The 23,265-nt window shown below is 41.3% G+C and overlaps 1 protein-coding gene across 1 annotated transcript in view; it reads left to right on the forward strand.

The window, feature by feature from the left end:
* The window catches only part of LOC106961085 (glutamate receptor ionotropic, NMDA 2B), a gene marked incomplete at its 3' end in the record, with an annotated part of 161,806 nt that overhangs the window by 95,312 nt on the left and 43,229 nt on the right, over positions 1-23,265 (forward strand). The window contains exon 5 of the mRNA XM_015054597.1: positions 21,186-21,329. Coding sequence (XP_014910083.1) covers positions 21,186-21,329 — 144 coding nt within the window. The remainder of the gene's footprint in view (positions 1-21,185; positions 21,330-23,265) is intronic.

The following is a 23,265-nucleotide window of genomic DNA, read 5'->3' on the forward strand; positions in this document are numbered from 1 at the left end:
TATGAAGAGGCTATTTTAACCTGGGTTACATTAAGATTCTCCTCATTTCTTTCCCCAGTTAAAAGATTCACAATAGTTTTCTGTTTTACTTATTTCATTTTTTTTTACTTAGCAAACACACTAATAAATACGTACAGAGAACAAGAACAACCTATTAAACTTGATGACGTTTTCTTGATTCGAAGTTGAACAAAACCGGGTTTTTTTTCATATGTGAAACATTTTGTTTATACATGTAGCCAACAGAAGAAATATCGGTTGTGTTTTAGTAGCAGAGGGTAGAGGGAACCGAAAAATTTAACTCAAGTGAGAGCAGCACTACTTCAACATATTTTTATTCAAGTAAAAGTAAAAAGTAGCCAAAAGGTATTTGGTGAGAAGGCTAGTGAACAAAACAACCACCCTCTATTTAAAAATTACATCATCAAACTGACCAAATATAAAGTTATGTGGAAATTTGGGTATTTTAACGGCAAAATGAAAATAATTCATAGTGATAATAAAATAACAAAATCAGGCAGAATAAAAACTTTTCACTGTCAGTGTCTTTCAGTATAAAAGAACAGATGTGTCTCCGTCTGGTGAAGTTTTGGTTAAAACAAACTTGCTCATCGCTCAGTCAAGTTACTCAGTTAGTATCCAGAAGTTTTATTCCTGTAAGAGGAGCAATACTTCATAATAAAATGAGTCATGTAAAAATACAGCCTGTAGGCGTCAGTAAAAATACTCATTTTTACCAAAAAATGTAACCCAACTCATTGGGTTCTGCTTGAGCTCCATCAAACTTTGACCCCACACTGAAAAATAATACACACTTTTTATTATTACTATTGTTTTTGACAATAGTAATCATCTTTCCTACTTCCGTTTACCTTTTGCTACGTCTCCGTTCCTGCAGTTTTACTGTATGAATCCCACGTTTCTCTGCATGTTGGAACCACCACAACTCCTTAATTCCCCTTTGAGACGAACAGAACTCTGAAATGACTGGGAAGGTGTTGAAACTGGCAGACAGAGAGCGAGTAAGAAAAGGAAGATTACAACCAAGAACCGAAGGAGAGAGGGGGAACAACTCCCGCTGCGCATATGGAGGGAATACAAGATGTGGTGTGAAAATGGAGAGAAAGGAACAAGTGGAGGAATGGAGCGAAAGAGAGCAAGATTGATTATGTTCTCTTAAGTGCTTTCGGCATTATTGGAACTGTACTCTCTTCCCAAACCAGGCAATTTGAATTAACATCACGGGGGAGAGTGATTGAGAAGGGAGAAAGAATAGAGCGGCAGGATGTTGGGGCTGGTGGGAGAAGTAAGCCGGGCGGCGGGAGGGCGAGAGGACGAATGGCAGGGAGAGTGAGGTTCTGGCGGGTGGACAGAGAGATGGAGAGAATAACTGGGTTCAAAAGTAGGACAAAGGGAGGCGAGGGACAAAGAGAGGAAGGAGGAGCGCACAGAGTCGAGCCACGATGAGCCAAATTAAAAAACTAAATAAATATATATGAAAAACACACTTAGGCTGCTTCCTAAACTCCAGCTGGGTCCTGCATAATAACTCATCTCAGAGGAAGATGACTTTCGAAATTCCCCTTTAAATATTCATTCAAAACGCTGCATTGTCAGGACAAAAAAATCCATTTGCGAGAATAATAGTAATCCAATCAGAAGGGCGTGCAGCGTACGAGAGGACGGACCGATGGCTGCGGGATAAGGAGGGTGAACTGGAATTATCGGGCGTTGGGAGGAGGACAGCCGGGGACGCTGGGAGGGAAGATTGAGCGTGGGAAAACGGGAGCAGGGTGTGTCGAGGACGCACGCACCGCAGATAAGGACTTGTTAGGAAGATAGCGGCGGAGAGGAGAAGAGTAATGTGTGTTCAGGACGAGAATGGATGAACATGAAGCTGCAGGAGCAAAAAGGAAGGAAGCGAAAGAGCAGTTTTTTTTGTTTGTTTGTTTTTTTCCTGCTTTGACTCTCTGCTTCCTCCCGTGTCACAGTTTCACCCATCATCAGTTTTTTGGCTCTTCCTCCCCCTTCTTAACACCTGATTCCTGATTGAGGAGGAGTGACCCAAACACCGTTCACTGCACAGGACAGACAAATAAAGCAAAACACCGAGTCACGCTTCACGCCGAACATGTGTCTCTGTAAGAGGTCCTGATGGAAATGGGGCACCTGCCTCTTTAGACTAATGAGAATCCCGGTCAGGGGGTTATTTAATTTCCCTGAGAAGAAAGAGGGGTGGGCGGAGCCCGGATGCTGCGCTTAACGTGGGATTTTTCAGATTATTTGGATTATAAAAGCTTGTAAAAGTATTCAAACCCACTTTTGTCACATCACAACCACACAGACCAACACAAACTAGCGCATAATTGTGAAGATGAATTATTCAGCTCTTCTAAGTCAATTCTTAAGGTGCATTCACATCAGCCCTGTTCAGTTCACTTTAATCAAACTCTAGTCCATTTGTCCAGAACATCTGGTTTGTGAACTCTGGTGCGATTCTAATGCATATGTGGATGCAAGCGGACCAGAGACCGCTCCAAAAGTATGAAGCAAACTGAAGCGTTCTGGGTAAATGCAACCAAAAAAAGAAGACTTGCAAGACATGGTGTATGCTGGAACAAGAAAATTCATAAAGTTGGTATTTCCACTAAGGTTCAGTTACACTCAGTTACTCGATGGCTGCAGGCAATTTGTTGCACTTGAAATCTTAATCTAAGAACCAGCTAATCAAATGTAATACTTCCTTCATAGCTTTAGTCATAAATATAAAAAAGTTCATCATTTAATCGAGGGCTTAAGTGAAGCTGTGCTGTGTTTTCATCATATCACAGCAGGTTAGTTTCATCGTGGAAAGTCTAGAAATAAATGCGGTTAACAAACAGATGTTTTGGGTTTTTGGAAAGCTTCCAGATTTTTCTCATGAAACTCTGAAAACATTAATTTAATTTGTTTGATTTGGGCAGTGGCCATTAATCAACATTACCACAATTCATAGCAGTGTAAATACGCAGGAATCGGCAAACAAGCTAAATTTCATCCTTTGTCTTAAGATGAGTAAGCAGGAAAAATCAAAATAAAACATTTGCATAAGATATAATTAACCAACAGACAAACGGTATAAAAATAAGACACATTATAAGACATAATTAGTTTGCTTTCCACCAATGGTTGAGTTTCTTTTCCTTGTCTCTTATATATTCCAGCAGTATTTTGTAAACCTTTCTTAGTACGTAAAAGTACAAAGAACTCAGTTATAGTGAACAAATACAGCTGCAGCATCTTAACATATTTTTACAACTGACTTTTTCAACTCACCCTTTTTAATTTCGACTGACTTTTAACGCCGTTTCATTTTTATAGATTCACGATTTTGTAAAATCCTTTTAGAGAAATTCAGAGGGGGAACCTTTTTTTTGTTTGTTTGTTTGTTTATTACGGAGCAGCATGTGTCATAGAATAATTTCCTAATTAGCAAATAATTAACTTGTGTAATGACCCCGATATTGTTCAGAGATGGGCCGTGTTTAATAAAACGTCAAACGTGCGGGGACAGCAGGCGGGCGGCTCCGGTTCTCCGATGCTGCATTTTTAACGACGGGTTTAATGAAATGCGTGCTGCCTGTGCGTGTTATTGTTGCTCCGTCGCCCTATTTACTGGACTGAAGCCCAGCATGCCTGCTCAGTAACTAAGCTACGCAACTTACCCTCTGCCAGTAATTGTGAAATACATTATGTCTGCTTTTAGAGTTCATACCCTGAAAGTACTCTCTGAGGCGCGGCAGCTCGCTGTAAAAGCACGCCCCCTCACCGCGCCGCCTCTTCCTGCGGAGGGATTTGTCTGGTGAATGCGGTTGGCCTCTCGCTTTAATTCATGCTGCAGGTGCTGCTGTGCTTCACACAGGTTTTCTCACCTGCGTTTCAGTTTCACGCCTTTTTTTTTCCCCCTGTTACTTCCAGTCTGCCATTGAGTTTCCAAAACTTTCTTTCATCCGTTTGTGGGAGCTCGAGCTCGGCCGTGATGTGATAATTCAGCGTCTGTTTGTTCCAATTAATACGGTTTGATTATGAATTCAGGTTCGATCGTGGAAAACGAAGGAAATGAGAAGCATAACGAAGCAGAAAAGGAGGACTAATTAGCAGGAAAAAGATGGCTTGAAAAAAAAAAAGATTATGCATCCCCACAACATAATATTTCATATCATGTGGGGATGCTGTTCTTCAACAAGTCGGACTTAAAGCTACAGTGTGTAATTTTTATTAAAAATATATATTTTTTTGCATATTTCTTCAAACTGTCTCTGTGTTCTGACAGTGTAATACAAGACAGATAATCTGTAAAAATTCTCTCAGTGCTAACTAGAACCAACCAATTAGAGCCAGGAGGCGTGTCTTAGCAGTTTTATTGTTTTTTTTTTTTTTTAAAACAGTTTATTAAGAAGGTAATACTAGCTCAGGTAGGAGGTGGAGAAGTTTGATATTTTCACACATTATCTGTCTCCTACTATACTGTCAAGACATCGTGTAAAGCACATTTTTTTAAATAAAAGTTACATACTGCAGCTTTAATGATATGATAAAGCTTAATGTAGGGAAATAATGCAACTAAAATAACTTGTTACCTGCTACAAAAGACTTGAGACAGGGACTGAGTTTCACCTTCCAGCAGAACAATTCATACAAACATCTTAAATTGCAAAGGAAATCAAATAATTGAAAATCTACATCTTGTCAGAATGGTCCAGTCAAAGGCCACACGTTTTTGATGATATGATTGAAGTGCTGCTTACAATCTAAATAATCAGAAACTGTTTTACAGAGAAGAATAGACAAGAAAAATGAGTCTGTACATGAGCAAAACTGATAAAAACAAAGTATTCAGGGAACGCACAGCAAAACTCTGAGGATTTTTCATTTTTGTGTTTGAGACAGAGATGGAGAGCGCCACAAGCAAAAGCTCCAGATGCAGAATTCAAGTTCTAATCTGTGGCACAGCATGCAGGGAAGCAAGGAGAAAAATGGATATGTCTGCCAAAAGAAAAAAAAAAAACAGGCTTCAGAGTGTGCTCACGTGTGTGTGTGTGTGTGTGTGTGTGTGTGTGTGTGTGTGTGTGTGTGTGTGTGTGTGCGTGCGTGCGTGTGTGTGTTGGGCTGAAAATACAACACTGCACCTCCCATATCTTGTGCATAGAGAGGTAGATTTCAGGCGCCGGTGGTTCGCACATTTAACAAGCACAAATGTCATACATGTGCACCACTGGGTGTACGTTGTGCACACAGACGCTCAGCGAGGGAGAGGAAGAGGAGCTCACACCTTCGCTCTGTGTATTCAGCGGCTGCTGCCGCAACCAACTGTCAGCCGCCGACGAGAGGAGAAGGAGGAGAGGAAGACGAGACGAGATGAAGAGGGGGATGGGAGCACGGTGTGAAATCCTAACCAGCTCGTGTGAATGTCAGAAACCATACATCAGGGCTGTTTATGCTTATGAAATCACAGCCAAAGGGTTAACAGGTCGTTCCGTGTGTGTGCGTGTGCGTGTGTGTGTGCCTGTGTGTGTGTGCATGTGTGTGTGTGTGTTTTAGTCTGCAGCTTGTCTCCTGTCTAAACCCAGGTGTCAATCAGCGGCTTCACAGAGGTGCTTGTGTTGAATATTTTACCTGACATCAGTTTAGAGGATCAAAACGCTCCTTTTGAAAGACTTTAATGCCATAACAGAATCTGTGGATAAAGCGCTCATCCTCTGAGTACCGAGGGATAAAAGTACACCATTATAAAAAAAATGTTTAAAAATGTTTCAGCTAATTCTCTTTGCAAGTTGAAGCTGTGGATCAAACAGGTACTAGGTGTGTTTTTCTAGTTGTAAACTCTGTGCAGCTTCATGTTTACTGGCCTAATTATGCATTTATTTAAAGTGTTTCTGCTGTTTCACTGCTATTTTAAATACAAATGTTAAATCGATGGAAGAATTCTGCAATAGTTCTGAAGGTTAGGATTTAAAAGCTGCTCTCTTTATTATTAAATCAATGACTTATTAGGCCTGTTCCAAAAACACATTTTGCTGGATGACAAATTGTCCCAGAAATGATTGTGATAAATTACAATATTCTCATTTCCAGATCCTTTTGAACTAAGATAAAATCATAATAAAAATGACTTAACACACGTATATCCACTCAAAGATTAGAAATTAAAGGGATTTTTGAAAAAAAAAAATCCCTTTAATTCCCTTTAATGTTTTCTGGTTTTCTGAAACCAGAAAACATTTTAAATATCCAAAATGGTAATAATTCAAATGGATTATGAAGTCTCTGTATCCACAATTGCATTTCAAAAACATAATAATTACTGAGGTTAGACAGGGAAAACAGGCAAAAGTGGCAGTTAGTGCAAACTAACGACTTCGTAGTGAGTGTCGAACGTTTCCATCTTTTCAGAAACATTAAAGTGGAGTTTCACTTAAACGACCAAACGAAAATGATGGCGGCCATTTTCATTTTTTGTGGAATGAATTGATTTATTACTTACTGTATAGTGGCAATGAAACATTAAACACTTTTTATATCAGTAAAAAAATCTACCAGAGGATGTAGAACTTTTTAAATCAATATTCAGAAGTCATTGGCTTCAAACAAGCTCCTATATCTTGCAGAAAAGTTCTCTGCAAGTTAGTTTTTTACTACTAAGATATTTGCACTAGAAACTAAACCAAAATAGTTGGTAAGATTTTGTGTTTTTGCGGTGTAAGCCCCCGTGCGGCCACCCTTCCAGCTTTCAGGATCATTCGGTCTGATTTTTAAATCGTAACATCGACGAATTTCCGGGAAATGGAAGCGAAGCGTCTCTGCAGTATCTGTGAGGCAAAAGGTCGGTCGTTTAAACTGCAGTTTTTGGTTTTGCAGGGTGTTGAAATTTCCTGATGAGGCTGCAGACTTACCAAAAGGGAAGAAAAAAAAAAACCTGTCCTGGCATTAATAATGCATGCACTTTGACATCTTTAATGGAAAGAAGGAAGAACGAGTATTTACAAAACGCTCCGTGTAAACGCTCCAGAACATTACCGGCTCCGCTCTCGTTTACACTCGCCTTCTAGAGTTATTACTATAGGAGTCGGCTGAGCAGCGTCGGAGAAAAGGACCAGGAGAGGATGTTTGGGGGGGAGTTTTCTTCTTTTCTACAACATCTCTTGACATTAACAATCCATGAAAGTGGCAAACCACAGAAAATGCATATAAAACCAAACGAGTGTCAATAACTTTTTGTTGAGTGTTTTTACTCTCCAGATGTCGTTCAATCCCTGTTTTCTTTTTTTTTTTTTGTACCTAAGCTTTTTTTCCACTTCCTCAGCTGCTTCCTTTTCCCCTCAGTCTGCATCGTCTCTGGAAGCTGGTCTGGTTCCATGAACACTGAATCTTTTTCCATATTCTCCTGATTACTGCGGATCGCTCTCTGTAAAGCGCCTCATCCAGGGGTTTGAAATCTGTTAATCGATCCCGACATTGATTGCCGGCCGCTGTAGTGAGGTGACGACGGCTGTGGAGAGAGAGAGGGAGACAAATGAAAAAAAAAGTGGATGGGTTTTAGGTTGGGGGCACGTGAGACGGTATGCGCACATGCAAATAACAGGACGAAATGGAAGCAGAGGGAAGAGATGAAAGCGAGAGAGAGGGAGCACATGCATGAGACAGGAGGAGAGAGTGTTGCTGGTGTGTGTGAGTGTGTGCATGTGTGTGCAGAGCTGAGAGAGTGAATCAAATATTTGTAATTGCCAAGTTGAAGGTTGCCGGTTGCTGGTTTAATGGTTTGATGACTCTAATGGGCCTTTGTGTGCCATTTAGATATTGTTGTGGCTGAAAAGCTTTGGCAGACGCACATGACTCCTTCCTCCTGCTGAGAGACGGCAAGCCAAGCAGGCCTCATGTGTCTGCGACAGCCACAAGACCTTTATTATGTGTGCAGTAGTAATGAAAATATGAAATCAATTATTTTAAGCTTTAAAAAGATTTTTCCCACTGTTTCTTTTGATCAGATATGACTTATTAATCACGCCACAGGGTTTCTCCCAGTGTATTGTAAGCCTGGCGGGCCACCAGGCTTTACTTGTGCCCCCACCAGGCTAAGCATTGCTTATTTATTTAAGTTTTTTTAATGTTTGCATTTTTAAGACTTTATAGTTGGTGTTCAGGTGTTAATCTTCCAATAACACATAATTATCGAGTGATATTTTCAACTTTCCTGTCAACTTTAAACAGTTTTAACTCAAAAACACGGCGGGCCACTAGATGAATGACACAACCACCAGGCTTAGCGAGTTTTCCTGGGGAAACCTTGACAGCAGCAGGGGGTGCACAGGTTTTAGAGGAAAATGTAGACTTTTCTGATTGTTGTTTGTTTTTGCTGTTTAAGTGCTAAATCAGCAGTTCTTCTTTGACAGTCGAGGATTATGTGCTGAAACGTTTTTCACAACAAAGGATTTGGTGTAAGGAGGGAGAAAATTGCAAAATCTGACTGAGTAGATCTGATTTTAAATAAACGATTCTCGACTTTGTACATTACTATCCCATTACTTACCTATTTGTCCATCCATAATATTAACAGGAAACCTTTGCATGTATATTTAAAAGAATAACTAAAAAAGAACTGGGATATCTGTAAATCTTTGACATTTCCATTTGACATAAAACTTATCGAGGAACCTTGTAAACACGCCACTGCCTGATTAAAAGCACAAACGTTTTCAGCCTTAACTGAATCTGAATACATTTTTTATCTTTCATCTCTTCTATAAGTTGAACCCCCTTTTTTTTAATTGATGGACTACATGATCAGTTAAAATGTTGAGTGTACATTAGCGGGAACTTGATAGGGCTCTGATTTACTTTGGCAGGCTGAATTGCAATGGCTGACGGCAGATAGCAAGGCTCAATTACACGCATGGGTTACTCTCTGCTGTGAATGTGCTGGTTGGTGAGCTACAGTCGGGATCCTGTACACCAATTAACAGCAATTACATGGCAATCCCAAGCAAAGAGAGCGAATCAGAAAACCAGCATCATAAACCAAAACAGAGATTTTAGCTTGTACCGCTGAAGCTAACTTGCAAACATTTTCCGGCAACTGTTTATACAAGAAGGGAAGGTGTGGAAAACGATCAATCCCTGGGCTGAAAATGGCAACCAACTTCCCTCCAGTTGTCCCAACAAACGCTAGAACGCCACCTGTTAGCAATAGCATTCCTCCATGCTAGCATCTTGGAAAGAGCGGTGAAAAACAAGGCAGGGTGGCATGCAGAGGACACGAGGGTTTTATGTGACGGCTTTTCAAAGCCAAAACAAGGTCCATTGGACATGCAGGGAAGAGCGGAAAAAGAGGAGCATGCAGATTGGCTTATTGTCTCAGCCTTTCTCCCAACATGTTGCGTCGTGGAGACATCCCTCTGCCGCCGTCACGCCTATAAAACAGATTAGAATTTGAATTTGAAGCCACACTAAATGCTCGCAGCTCTCCCAAGAGGAGGTTTGTAGCGAGAGATCGTGTTGCTCTTGCAGAGAGGGTGGTCCACGTGAGTCAGGGAGGAGAAATCAGCGCTCAGACTCTCCTCAGGTTTTGCTTCTCTCCATCGTTTCATTGATTCGTAGCATTTGTCAAACCTTAGAGCTGCTTCTGTTGACCTCTGGTTCCCAGTGGCGTTGGGGACTGGAACTACACGCTCATTGGGAAGTTGCGTTTGATATGAAACCACCAGCTAAATGTGGGACATTTAGCTAAAATTGCAGGGCACTAAAAGAGAGAGAGATGAATGAGGAATGAAGGCTGTTTTTTTCTTTTCTTTTTTTTTTTTGGAGAGGATCGTTCTGCAGGTGGAGAAGTTTCACCTTTGACCAGGAGTGGCAGTGAAACCTTTCAGTGTTGCTCTGAAAACATCACAGAATCCAACACCTCCAATTTTATGATCTCTAAACTTTTTTTTCCCCACACTTTTTATACATCTTCTACAGGAAGGGCTGGAAAATTTAGAACGTCGTGAAAAAGTTTAATTTCTTGTTCCTAATTTCAGAAACTTGTATTACATTGATTCATTCACCTGGAGTGAAATATTGTAATTTTGATTTTTATGGGTTACAGATGATGAAAACCTATGTACCTGATTGGTTATTAAAGATAACCAATCAAAATCCGAGAAATCATCTCAGAAGATAAACATGAGGTCACATGATTTCTCACAAATAAACACTTTAAGACGGTTTTCTAATGCAGCAGAGACATTGACTACTCACAGCTACTCGACAGAAGCCAGACTTAACAGTATCATAACTATCTCCTTATTGGCTGCCTCCAGATCCTCACCTTGTTTAATTTGCACCTGTGTTACGTGTTGCAGATAAACTGTAGAATTGGGTGGGAGGGTGGATGAGACCGCCTGGATGTACAAAGATGTGTGTGTGCGTGTTTGTGGGAGTGAATCCGTCTTTTTTTTTTTTTTGGAGTGTGAAGTGGTGAGAAACAGCCTCAGCACGACGATGGCTTTGTGCCTGCGACTGACGGCGCCGCTCAGGTGCCACCTGGGTCGCGCGACAGAGAGGAAGACGAAAAGAAAAGGAGTGAAGGAAACGGAAGAGGACGACGGGCAGAGATGACATAAGTAGAGGCGAAAGAGCCGAGATTTAAGATTTATGGGAAAGTGAGAGCAAGAGATTGCGATCAGACGATATGACCAGAGCGCTGGAGATAGCGGCAGACAGACGCAGAGATTGGAGGGAAATAAATGGATTAATAACACCCCTGATTTGGTTGGATGTCCCTCCACCCCTCACTCCCTGACGCAGCTCGTCTCCGTCTCTTTTTCCTCTGATGCTCAGCACAAGCACCACCTTTCCCTGCCTCCTTTTCTCTTGCATCGAGGGACAGGAAGAAAGATGTCTGCCTGCGTGAGCGTGCTCGCCTCCCTGACTCCCTGAACCACTTTATGTCCGCCTCGGGACGCTGTGGTGAACCTCAGCGTCCACATAGCTTCCAACCAGAGCCATGCAACCTTTACTCCCCTCACTGCTGCGGCACTCATTTGGTCTGATTTCATTTAGGGTAGGCTAATCTGTGGCCTGTAGTGGGATTGTGAAAAGTTGTTCTCTGAAGCAAATGGGATGTTTATTGGTTTAAACTGAAGAAATGATCTTTTCCAAAGTTCAATTTTTGCTTTGTTTTTGAATAAACAGGAAGACAAAGTTTCTCTTTTAAGCTATAGCTAGTCTGTGATGGAAAAGAGACCGCTCCAAAAGCAGGGCATCCTGGGTACATAGAACCAAAACAAACACTAGCAGGAGAAATTTCACCAAGGAAATGTTTTACCAAAGACGAAGAGAAATCCTACAAACACTAAAATCTGACGCTACTTCATTCTTGTTTACATTTTGTGAAGAAAGAAGTTGCGCTCAGTGTCTTCTTCAGAGGTTTTTGTGTAATTTCCTTCATTGGTTCTTTGTGCAGCGCCACCTCAGGTGAGGAGGTGAACAGTTTTCCAAAAGGTTTGAACCGTTTCACACATTGCAGTGTGAAAGCAAACTGCACCAGCTGAAAATGTTACAGATGATGGTCCCCAGTCAAACTAACTATCAGTTATGAACATGTGTGGTTCACTATCTGGTCAATAATTTTTAAAAGGTACTGCCTTAAATCAAAATGACATCGAGTTTTATCAGCTGTGTAGTTGAGGCTAGTTACCTAGCTTGCTTCCAGTATGCATGCCTAGTTTTTTCACTTTTTCTCAAGTAATTACACACTTCAATCTATTCTAATAGAATTTTATGTGACAGACCAAAAACAAATAAGTGGAAATGAACTTTTAAAATTATTTACAAATATAAATTTGAGAAGTTTGTCGTTCTTTAGAGGTGACTGCGTCATAGAGCGGGGAGACGGTACATATTTGTCATTTTAAATGGTTGCATTTTACACTTTTTATAATCATGTTTTTTACATGTCAGATTCGATATTCTGATTAACAATAAACAACTTTGAACAAAATCCACTGTCCAGCCCTGCATTTGGGTTCAAGCATTTGATGAGGCATTAATCTGTAATATCCTACAGAATTCACTCATCCATTAGTTATCCCGTCTCCCATAATATTCATTTAGCGCCTCTCAGCAGCTGAAATTCACACAAAACGTGAACAGCTGTGCGTTTCACTCGCTCACCTTTCCCCGTTGAGCCTCGTTCGCCTGGTTGTACGAGGCTCAGCCAGACTCGCTCAGTGACAGACCCATTAGCGGCCTACAAGGACCAGAGGACAAACAGGAGCAGCGGCACCAGACTGCCTCATTAGGTCCTCAGCTAAACTGGGAGCAGAAATGGGCCACGGAGAAACACTCGCTGGGTTATTTATTTATTTTGGCATTTGTGCTTCAGGTTGAGCCTCATCTGACACTTGATTTGATCCCCGCCGCTTCTCTCATTTCCGTCTTTCCAGGTTTCAACACGTGTGACGTGTTGGGGCAGCTGCACGCGCGTCCCTTCGCTTTTCGGAGCCGGGTCGGGGCGGATTCAGCCCAACGCTTTAATGAAGACATGTCCGTTTTTAATTGAGACTTGAAAAGTACTTAAATAAGGTCACCGCTAATTAGATGACGCTCCGACAAATGTTCGAGCCAATTAAGCGTGTATGCATTTGATTAAAGATAAGTAGGCTTGCTTGATAAGAGATGTGACGATGGGGTACAAGGAGAGGGAAACACAAGGAGACGAGGAGGCTGGGAGTGAGCTCAGGTTTAATTGAGGTAGAGATAATAATTGTGTGTGTGTGTGTGTGTGTGTGTGCGTGAAGTGTGGGGAGGGAGAGGGCTTGTTATCAATAATTCCGTGTGGTAATGGCGGCTTTATCAGAGCTGAATATCGGCGGTGTTCGGATCATTTTCTGCTGCCGGTGAATGCCTGTGGCTGTGGCGAGTTTCTGTCTCCTTCCCACCGTCTTTCCAGTTCATATATTGAAGCGAAGGCCAGCTGTTCGTTCTCTCCTCACCTCCCACTCCAGTACTCTCTTTTATCATCCCTCCATCCTCTCTCTCTCTGTCTCTCTCTCTCTTTCACGCTGGCTTTGCTCTCCATCAGGAAGTGCAGCAGCAGTCAATAGCAACACCCCCCTGTTCGAGTTCAAAGGATCCTTTATAGGCAGGACAGAAATATGCATTGCCAAAAACCCTCCCAGCGACAGACTCCATTGGCTCTACGGCTTACATTTTCTTATCTCTGTTTCTATCTCGCTTCCTCTTACGGAGTGGGGGGGGGGAAACAAACGATGTGCGTACAGCTCCAGAACGTAATCCAAAATTATGTGCCAAAATCACAGTTTGAATTGCCTTGCAAAAGTATTCATGTACCTTGATCCTCTTCACATTCACATAGTACAATGGATGTTATTAGCATTTCTTGTGATTGACCAACTCAAAGCAGAGTATAACCGATAAGGGGAGCTTTATCTTACAAATAAACATTTTAAGGAGGAGGTATTTTCCTGTATTTTTAATACTTGAGGCAGCCTTGGCTTTGTCTGGGGTAGACTTCATCCATCCATCAGGGGACACATTGACTAGGGCAGAGTTGTGGATCTCTGCAGCTCCTCCAGAGTCAACAGGGCCTTTTTGGCTTCTTTGCTGGGTAATGGTTGCCCTGCCTGGTCTGTTATGACCAGGTAGGTTTACCGTACTGCTGTTATGTTCAGATGATGGATTAAAGTGTGCTCTATTAGATCTCCAAAGAGCATTTAGTGCTTAAAACCTTTCAGCACATTGATTTCTTTCTTTAGGGGTATCACAGTATGCTGATGCATGCCACTTTTTAAAGGGGCAGTATTAAGTGTTTTCCAGGCACACGTTGCCATTTTACAGCACAATCAAGTAACTGTTACCTTCAGTTATTATAAAAATGCTTTATATATGTCTAACATGACTTTGTAATTTAACGCCTTGTAATTGGGCGTCTGTCTCTTTAAGAAATCTTTGCTCTTTCTGAAACTCCGCCTTCAGGAAGTCACCATCTATTAACCCTTTAACAACATTTTTATGAGCGTTTCATTGAGAAGTAGCTCCTATAATGAACTCAGAAGAAACACAGTTCCACCAGGCATTTGCTAATTGCTGCTGGCTAGTCTGAAGGAGCTGCTCTGTGAGGCAGAAGCTCAGAAGCTTGGAAACCGCAGCTCCGACGAGGAGCGCTATGTCCACTTAGGCGTTTTGTACAGCTGAATGGTTGCCATGGGAGATTAAGGAATTTCTCAAACATGAATGTAAGAATCAAAGAAACATTCCTGGTATGTTTTGGTAAAGAGAATGACATTATAACATGATGTAAAGCTAAAAATAAAAGTCATTTTTACATAAAATTACCCCTTTAAGGTTTTTATTTGTGTGAAAAACTACCTGACCTTTTGTTCATGTCCTTCTCTGTTGATGTCCTGTTTCATTGTACTGTGTGAACATGAACTGATCGCGGCACAGATCACACAAACGTTGTTTTTTCATTGATTTTTAACTTGACACACACTGTTTGCCAGCCAGGGTCAAGTGAAAATGAAGTGCTCACTCTTTATACTTGGCCTAACCTCTCACAGCTTGACCACTATATACTGCAACCATAAAGTTGCTGCTCACTTTCTCCTGGCAACCGGCGAATAACCCAAAGCAATAAAACCTTCATCAGCTGAAATGACGTCCCATTCACGGCCCCTCTGATGTGACATTTAGGCACATCGGCACACAGCGCTGAAGACGGAGGAGTGAATGTTGAACCTCGACCCATACCGTTCCGCCTTCCCTCTCGCTTTCACTATGCGCTCGTTGTACGGCGCTCTCTCCTTTAAGCAGCTCCTCTCACTGCGTTTTACTGCATCGTTACAAGTGCTGAGGCTCATCATGATTCGTCATTCACGGCACGTTTGAGTTGCGCTACACCTTTCGTAGATGCGTTTGTGCACGTGCTCGCACTCTGCTGGCAGTGTGCAGATGTCGTAAGTTTGAGACCGCTCAAATGTGCGCGCGTGTTTGTGTGTGTTTCTTTTGCATATTTCAGAGGAAGAGTGTGGCAGCCAATCTGGTTCTTTGGTAGCCAGTGATGTGACGCTGTGTGTGTAATTGAAATACCTGAGCTATCGACTTTCCCTGGCCTTCAAGTTGAATAAGTGCTCTAGGAGTGTGAGAGTGCGCTCATTTGAAGGCTCTGGGGCAGAGACAGCAACTACAGCGCACCATGGCCCATCAACCATGGACTACCACACGCACACACACACACACACACACACACACACCCACACACACACACACACGCACACACACACCAAACTGCCTGAGTGAAGTCGCCCGGCCCCCTCCACCACATTCTTGAAATTAAACAAAATTGGTGTCAAACATTCATGTTATGTTTGCGCAGCAAGACTTTTTTGTATGTGCTGCTATCATTTTAAGTGTTACCCAACGTCATCAAACATCAATTTTATTGATTTTGTTAATGCAGTGGAGGGCGGAAGGCAAGTTGATGTCTGGCGACCTCTGGAAACTTTTTTTTGTGTAAATCTTAAAAGTTATAACAGCAGAAACCAAAATTTTTGCTGCACAAACTTAGCATAGTTGGTTGACACCATATTTTGTTTGACTTTGTGAATGTGGACTGATTGGTTGAACTTTGATGACCTCTGAAAACATTTACTAATGTCTTTTAAAATGATAGCGGCACAAATAAAAAACACAGCTATTTATGTCAGTTTTGTCAATGTTATCTTGGAGAACACGCTGATCTCTGGTGACCTTTGGAAACGTCTTCACAAACCACAAACACAATTTTTTTTGCTTCACAAATGTAGCATAACTGATTAACACCACATTTTGTTTGATTTTGTAAACGTGAACTGGGTGGCTGACCTTTGATTAACCTTTGATTAAACATTGATTAATGTCTTTAAAACATTAGCGCCACAAACAAAAACGTTTGACAGCAACTTCACTCATGTCAATAAACTTAGCGTCTAACTTTAACTCAAGGTTGTGAATTATGAATGAAAACACACCTGTGTTCATGATTAAAAAGCTCAGTGGAGACACGGAGAGCTTTCTGTCCTGCAGCACTCCCAGGTTCCCCCACAGAGGAGGACACCCGAGTCCCGCTTCTGTCCCCCCGTCTGACAGCGGCTGTCCTCCGCGGTCGGGCTGCTCAGGCTAAGTCGCCTTCCCTCTCTGTGTAAGCGCCTGGCCGACTGCCTGACACCCACACACCCTCACAAACAGTTACACACACACTTCCTCCAGCGACTCCTGGCTCTCTGCCACTCGCCCCGCTCCAGGCAGGACCACAACCATCTGCCGGCACGGCCCTCCGTCTCTCTCTCTCTCTCTCTCCTCCATTCATCCCATTGTTACCACATTGTCCTCTGTTCGTCTCCCTCTGGAGGCTTCACATCTCTGCTGCCCCCCTTTTATTGGACATTTCTATCTTTTTATTCTCGCTTTAGTTTATTTCCTCTCTCTCTTTTTGTCGCTTCCACCGAGCATCCACTCTGCCCCATCATGTGGCGTAGCTGTGTATTGTTTCCGTGTACAGTAGCCAGCGCTGACGTCAGGAGGCGGCCCGATTAAAGCCGTCCTGGCCGGCTTCCTGCGTCTGGCCGGGCGGCTCTCTGGCCTTTCTGCCCCTCTGGGAGTTTTAATACTCGCTAATCGATCACTTTGTGCCAGCAGAGGTGATAATGTGGCCAAACCCTAATTGTTGTAGCTGTAAATGAAGAGCAGCGTTGTGCAGGACTTAATTTCAGTCGACTGACTCGCAGCCCCGTCCTCAGGGTTCCTGTGCAGTTTGGAGGAAAGACTGGAATTGGTTTCAGTATTTTCCTGCTCTGGATGCTTATCATTTTTTAATCATAATAAGTATGATTAAAACATTTTTTTGGTATTTATTACCTGTTCCACAGTTTAAATGTTGTGTCCTTCCTCCCATTCATACCGTCATCATTTTCTAAGCTTTTTTACGCCCTTTTATGCTTCCTTATTTCCTTCGTTCCTCCCTTACAGTGCACGCTTCATTTTGTCATTTCTTTCTTTCTTGTGTTCTCTCTTCTCTCCTACTTTCCTCATGTTCCTCCTTCACCTTGTATCCTTCCATCCTTCCTCTTGTATTTCCTTCTTTTCTTTCTTTCTTTAATGTCCACCACTTCTTTCCCTGCTTCCTTCCTCGTGCCCATAATACCTTCTTCATGTCTTTCTTTGTACATGTCCTCATGTTTTTGCTTCCTCCTTTCTTTTCTCAGTTCTTCATTCATTCCTTTTTTGTCTTTTATTAATTGAATCATTTTTTCATTTATTTATTCCTGGTTTTCTCCTCCTTTCTTTCAATCCTTCCTTTCTCATGCATTTATTTGGTCCTTTCTTCCCTTGATCGTGACCTTCCTCACTTGTGAACTACCTCAGTTTCATCTGTCTTACTGTTTTCCCTCCCTCTTTTCCTTCTTTTTTCTTTCCTTCCTTCTCTCCTGCTGCCATCCTTCCTTCAATCCTTACTTCCTTCTTTCTTCTCTTCCCTGCTTCCTATCTTATCCCTCCTTTCTTCTTTCCCTCCTTTCTTCTTTTTTTCTCCTTTCATCCTTCCTTACTATTTGCCTCCTTTCTTTTTTCTTCCTTCCTTCTTTCCATTCTTCAATCCTTCTTCTCTCCCTTAGTTCCTATCTCACTCCATCCTTCCTCCCTCCCTTCCTTCCTTCTTTCCTTTCTTCTGTCTTTCTGTCCTTCCTTCCTCATATACTTGCTCTTGTCCTTCCCTTCCTGTGTCCCTGTCCTTTCTGTTTCATTTTGATTAAATTGTGTCCGTATTTGTTATTTTCTTTTTCTCCTGTATACTTTTTCCCCTTTTTCTTTCCTTCCTTCTTTGGTCAGCCCTCTTGTTCTCCTCTCCTTCCTTCCTCTCCTTCCTTCCGGTTTTCTGTTTTTGCGGCTCTTTTCGCTCCTCTCCAGCCTAATAAAAATTCCTCAGTCCTCCGGTCTCAGTGTGTCAGGCGGCGCTTTAATACCGCTCTTATGAAGAGAGATACGGCGAGAGGAACCCAGGGGAATCGGCGAGGCGGGGGCGCGTGGCGACGAGGACGCTCTGTGGAGGATAACGGGGGGGAGGGAAGCGGGCGAGTCTGGAAATTCAATTATAAGTGTGCCCTGGCCGTGATTCCAGTGGTATTAATGGGTACAGCAGAGCGGGAAAAGAGATAGAGATGGATGAAGAATGAGGGGAGGGAGAGGAAAAAAAGAGGATGAACAGAGAGGAATGGAGGAATGCATTGAAGTGAAAATGGGAAGATGATGCAAGGTCAGTGCTTGTGTGTCATTATATCTTCATCTTAAGGAAGCTGCCAGTGAAGCAAGCTGCCAGATAACACACAATCACCTTATTATGAGGCTGTGTTCTTATTTAAACGTTTAAATTACCTGACTTGAACCTAAATTGAATGAAATATGTCAAATCGTTGCTGAAGCCCTGATGAGAGGGAACCCGAGTCGATGTAAATCTCCCTCTGTGATCAGGGAGGTCCAGGTTAGAGAGAGATGTCAGAGCTTTTAAAGTGGAAATATGTTCTGAAGAAATGGCCAGACCTGTTTTAGATAACCCCGCCATTTCTTCACTGTAATCAAACAGTGATTACTTCCTCAGATAAGGCTTATTCACTGTAGCTTTAAGAGCAAAGCAGGCGAATACCATTTTAGAAACCCTTTAAATCACTTACAGTCTGTAAAAATGACCAAACTCCATATTTAAAATGGAGAGTGTGAACCATTGGGGGTTGTGCTTCGTTTTTCCACATACGTCTTCAGTTTTGGTGGAATTTGCACTTGAGGTTAGATTTGAATAATTTAAAACCCAGATTAGCAGATGGTGTATTTTTAATTTACCACATTTGTACATAAACCATTAAATGCATTAAAAAAAGAATAGTTTGTCATTTTTACAACCTTTTCTTTCCAGTTTTATTTGTGCTTGGAGCTGCAGATAGTAATATTTATTTTCAAGTTGTGATAGAAAAGCCTCCAGCTCGAATCAAATGTTTGCTCATAATTCATCCAGAGATGGAAAAAAGTCAGGAGAGTTGGTACCTGAGACCTATAAAACCGGCACCCTGCCTAGAAGTTAAAACACTGTTTGGTAAGTCCGGTCGGATTGTGATTCCACAACAGTAAACACACAGCAAACAGGCACATGTAGCAGTTCTCTCTTTTTGTCCAAAGAACCGGAGGCTGGTTTATATTATTTAGGACGCACAGTTTTATAAAACATAGTAGTAGTAAATGGAAGCTGCTGAAAGTCTCACCTTTCTCAGTCCTTATTTTACTTGTTGCAGTTATGTTGTATATTTTATTAATGTAGCGGTCTGCCATAGCATTTAATTCCTGTGTCCATCTATACTTTCTCTTCAATCTCCAGATGTGGTGATTGGGAAGAAAGTCATTCATTTGGCTCAGACACTGAGAAAAGTAGAGGAATATTTGGAGAGGACAATAATGTGAGCCACAGAGGTTTGAAAGTAAAAGACTTCAGAAAACAAAGCTTTTTCTTAGCTGGGAAACTTTATGCTCACAAACGACCCATTCTTACCTCAATAGTTTGGCAGCTAACAGTGTTACATGTGGGGCATGAACTGAGTTATGCCCTCATCTCTCAGTACTGGGTCGTTTCTTATCTTTTATTCAAAAATGTAGTTGCTTCATAACTCTGGAGCAAAACTCTGTTTTGGTGGGTGTGGAGAAAAATGCCCCTCTTACTCAATTATTATCATAAACCTTACCTCTTTTTCTTGGCTAGAGGATATTTGGGTAAAGTAAGAACCCTCACTCAGTGGCTTTCTGTGTTCTGAGAACACATCCACTGGACATACTCCTGCTAGAAAGGTCTTTTTTTGTTGTTTTTGTCAAGAAAAGAATTTATTTTCTGGTCATACCAATTCTTTGAGTGATAGTGAAAATCCAAAAGATCTTTCATGCCAAGAAAGTGTTTAAAAATGACTCAGCTGCTTTAAAAATCAGAAGAATTTCCGATTGCAGTTCATGTTTCACACTTTTTCTTTTACTTTTAATGTAAATCTGAAGCATTTGTTCATAAAGAATGCGCTTTATGCTCAATTCTTCTTCATTCAGCCAGTGACACGTTACTCTCTAGTGAAGCCTAGTGTTCAGGAGGGGAACCGCAGCGACAGGTGAATCAGTCACTGCAGTTTGCGCTGAGCGTTTGATTCTGAAAGAACCTTGAAGACGGTTCATTGCCTCCTTCGAATGCACAAAACAGTGAAAACAATGAATTGGCCTCGTCTGCAGCACGACTTTCCAGGAAAACCAACATGCTACTGTACATCGAGTACACATGAGTTTGACTCTTAACACAGTGATTCACATACACAACAGCAACCTGATGATGCAGAGCTGCAGGACCGTGTCTAGACTAGTAGTTCTCACCTCCTCCTCTTCTTCTGTCTGGCTCAGAGATCTGGTGCCAACACCGGTCGCACACTCAGGCTCGAAGAGAAGTGTTTAAGAAATGTTTGCTCAAGAGTCTGTTAGGTGGCACAGCTTATTTATTTGGTGCATGTTCTCTATCTGTCAAGCTGAGATTTAACACTTCCTGGGGGAGGGGACGTGGCCTGTGAACGTTTTGAATTTCCTTTGCAGTTTCTGCCGTGGTTGCTCGTTCACTTTCTCGAAGCTCGCATCTTTTTTTTCCCGGCTAGAGGATATTTGGGTAAAATCGCTCACTTCAACGTGTGCGATTTCTAATATATTATCTAATCTAACATTAAGCAGACTACACTGAAATCGGTTTGTTGGTTGTGATGAAACAAACCGATGGAAGCGGCTGATGAGATTAAAGACAGCAGCTTTGAGTCCACAGAATTCGTTCCAGCCACAAACTCATTAAAGGTGTCATAAAGGGAACTAATGAAAATCATGACCGGTATCATTACAAGTCCACAGGAGTCCTCTTGTCGCTCTCCTTGGTGAGCCACAGAAGAAAGGCGGCTAAATTAATGTTCTCTCCAATAATGTTACGAAACCCACCACTGTCCTTTAAGTCGTGGCCGTCCTCCTCTGTGTGCAGTGCCAGCTAAATTAAAGTCCAGGCCAGTGCCGTGCGCCGTTGCGCAACCGTTTACACTCTGTCTTTGTTTTCCTGTCATTGCCAGGACGACAACTCCATGTTCTTTCAGTTTGGCCCCTCCATCGAGCAGCAGGCATCTGTCATCCTCAACATCATGGAGGAGTACGACTGGTACATCTTCTCCATCGTCACAACGTACTACCCCGGTTACCAGGACTTCGTCACCAAGGTAACGCCGAGGATCATGAATGCACAGTATTAACACTCCCTTGATCTTTTTATTACTTTGTCTAATATATAATGAGCTTTAAAGTATTTTAGTGAGACGATATGTCACATGACAAGCTCAAGTCCCTGTGACCAAATTTGGTCCATCATTGCTTTTTCTGTGGCCTTTTATATTCTAGATGCTAAATTTCTTCAACCAATCACTCCGGTTTTTCACAGTTCCCTGGAAATTCACACAAAATCAAGAGATCCTCACATTTTTTTCAAGCTATTTGTGAGCTAGCTTTGAGTTTGCTGAAAAATTTCCCCAAAAACACCTGCAGGTGGCATTATTTCTTACTTTTACGACACATTTTCCTCCTCCTTACTTGAGATCCAGCTATAGTTTGTGATCGATATGATGAGTAACAAAAAAAAAATCTAATTTTATACATCTATAAGTGTAAATATTGCAAAATTCCTTACAAATATTTCTAAATTAGAACCATAAAATCTGCGATTTTGACTGCAAAAAGAACCACCAAAAAAATTACAACATTCTGGAGGGACTGTAAAATCTTATTTAATTAATAAAACAAAATAAAACATGTTCGTCATTTTGGTTTGGGGTACTTTTGCCCCTTTTCAGGTTTCATTTTGTACCTAAAACTTGTCATTTTGTGCCTTCCTACTTCTATTTGCTACACATAAATGTCTTTTCATTAAATATGGATGATTGTAAAAGTCCTAAAATTTCATGTGGATTCTAATATAATCTAATGTAATTATATTAAATGCTGTTTATTTCGACTCCGATCCGGTCCAGCTCACTGCTATGAAATACGGTGAATTAAAACACCTAATCAGACTGAAGGAACCCCTCAGGGAGATTCTGCTGGCAGATATTATTTATTGGAGTTTATTATAACCATATTTCCTTACAGCAGACTCAGTAGATTATAGAAAATGAAAGGAAAATGTTGGTCCAACTTGTGAAGTGCAAGGATTTTCTACCTTCCACTTTACATTTATGCACTACTTTGTTTTGATAATTTACATAAAATACAAAATGTTTGTTGTTTGTACTGTGACAAGATGTGAAAAAGGTTGAAGCTTTTGCGACGTATTCCCGGATTTTCTTTAAAAATAAGAAATCTTCAAAGCAGCCAGATGTTTGTTTGGCGCCTGTCAGCTGGTCTCTTGTGATCGTCACCTGGAAGACTTTTCAACCCTCATGTTTGCCATGTAGAAATATAATTAGCATCATTTCTCACTTTCTTAATGCATCTAACACATTTCTTAATGTGGCTTCAAAGTGTTGACATACAATAAATCCACCTGCTTAAAACTGAGGCATTACCATAATGATGTCTCAAAGTAACAACAAGTTTGCACACACAAAATAAAAAATATATCAACATTTTTTCCCCACACAGTCAGAAGTTCAATCAGATGAAACTTTTCTTTTGGGCTTTCCCTCATTTCTTAGAGATAGTAATCATTATCATTATGTATGTAAACTTCTCATTTTGAAGACGATAATAAAATCTTATTATTGTCGCATTCAGAAAATATAAGTAATTTTGGTAATCCTAACTAACCTAAAACGACGGACGTTTGGTCTGATTTAACTTCAAACCGTTGGGAGAAAAAGGTTTGGGTGTTTTTTTATTAGACGCATATAAACTTCTGTCTTCAACTGTAAGACATAAATACATCCCAGGAAAAATTATGGAAATGTAACTATTTTCTACTTTCATATAAGTGTCAAAACAGTGCAAAACAAATATTTGTAACCAGTATTCAGGTTATGTTCAGCTTTGACTGATTAGACTGAGTGGCTCAAGAATAATATTGGTCCCAATAACATGAAAGATTTTTTTTTTTATAACCTAAATTTTAAAACACACAAATGCAACACACAATGCCCCCGCCAAAGGGGTCGGGTGCATTGTGTG

Source organism: Poecilia latipinna, unplaced genomic scaffold (genome assembly GCF_001443285.1).
Source record: "Poecilia latipinna isolate Pla-1442-1.1 unplaced genomic scaffold, P_latipinna-1.0 Scaffold1263, whole genome shotgun sequence".
NCBI classification, from domain to species: domain Eukaryota; kingdom Metazoa; phylum Chordata; class Actinopteri; order Cyprinodontiformes; family Poeciliidae; genus Poecilia; species Poecilia latipinna.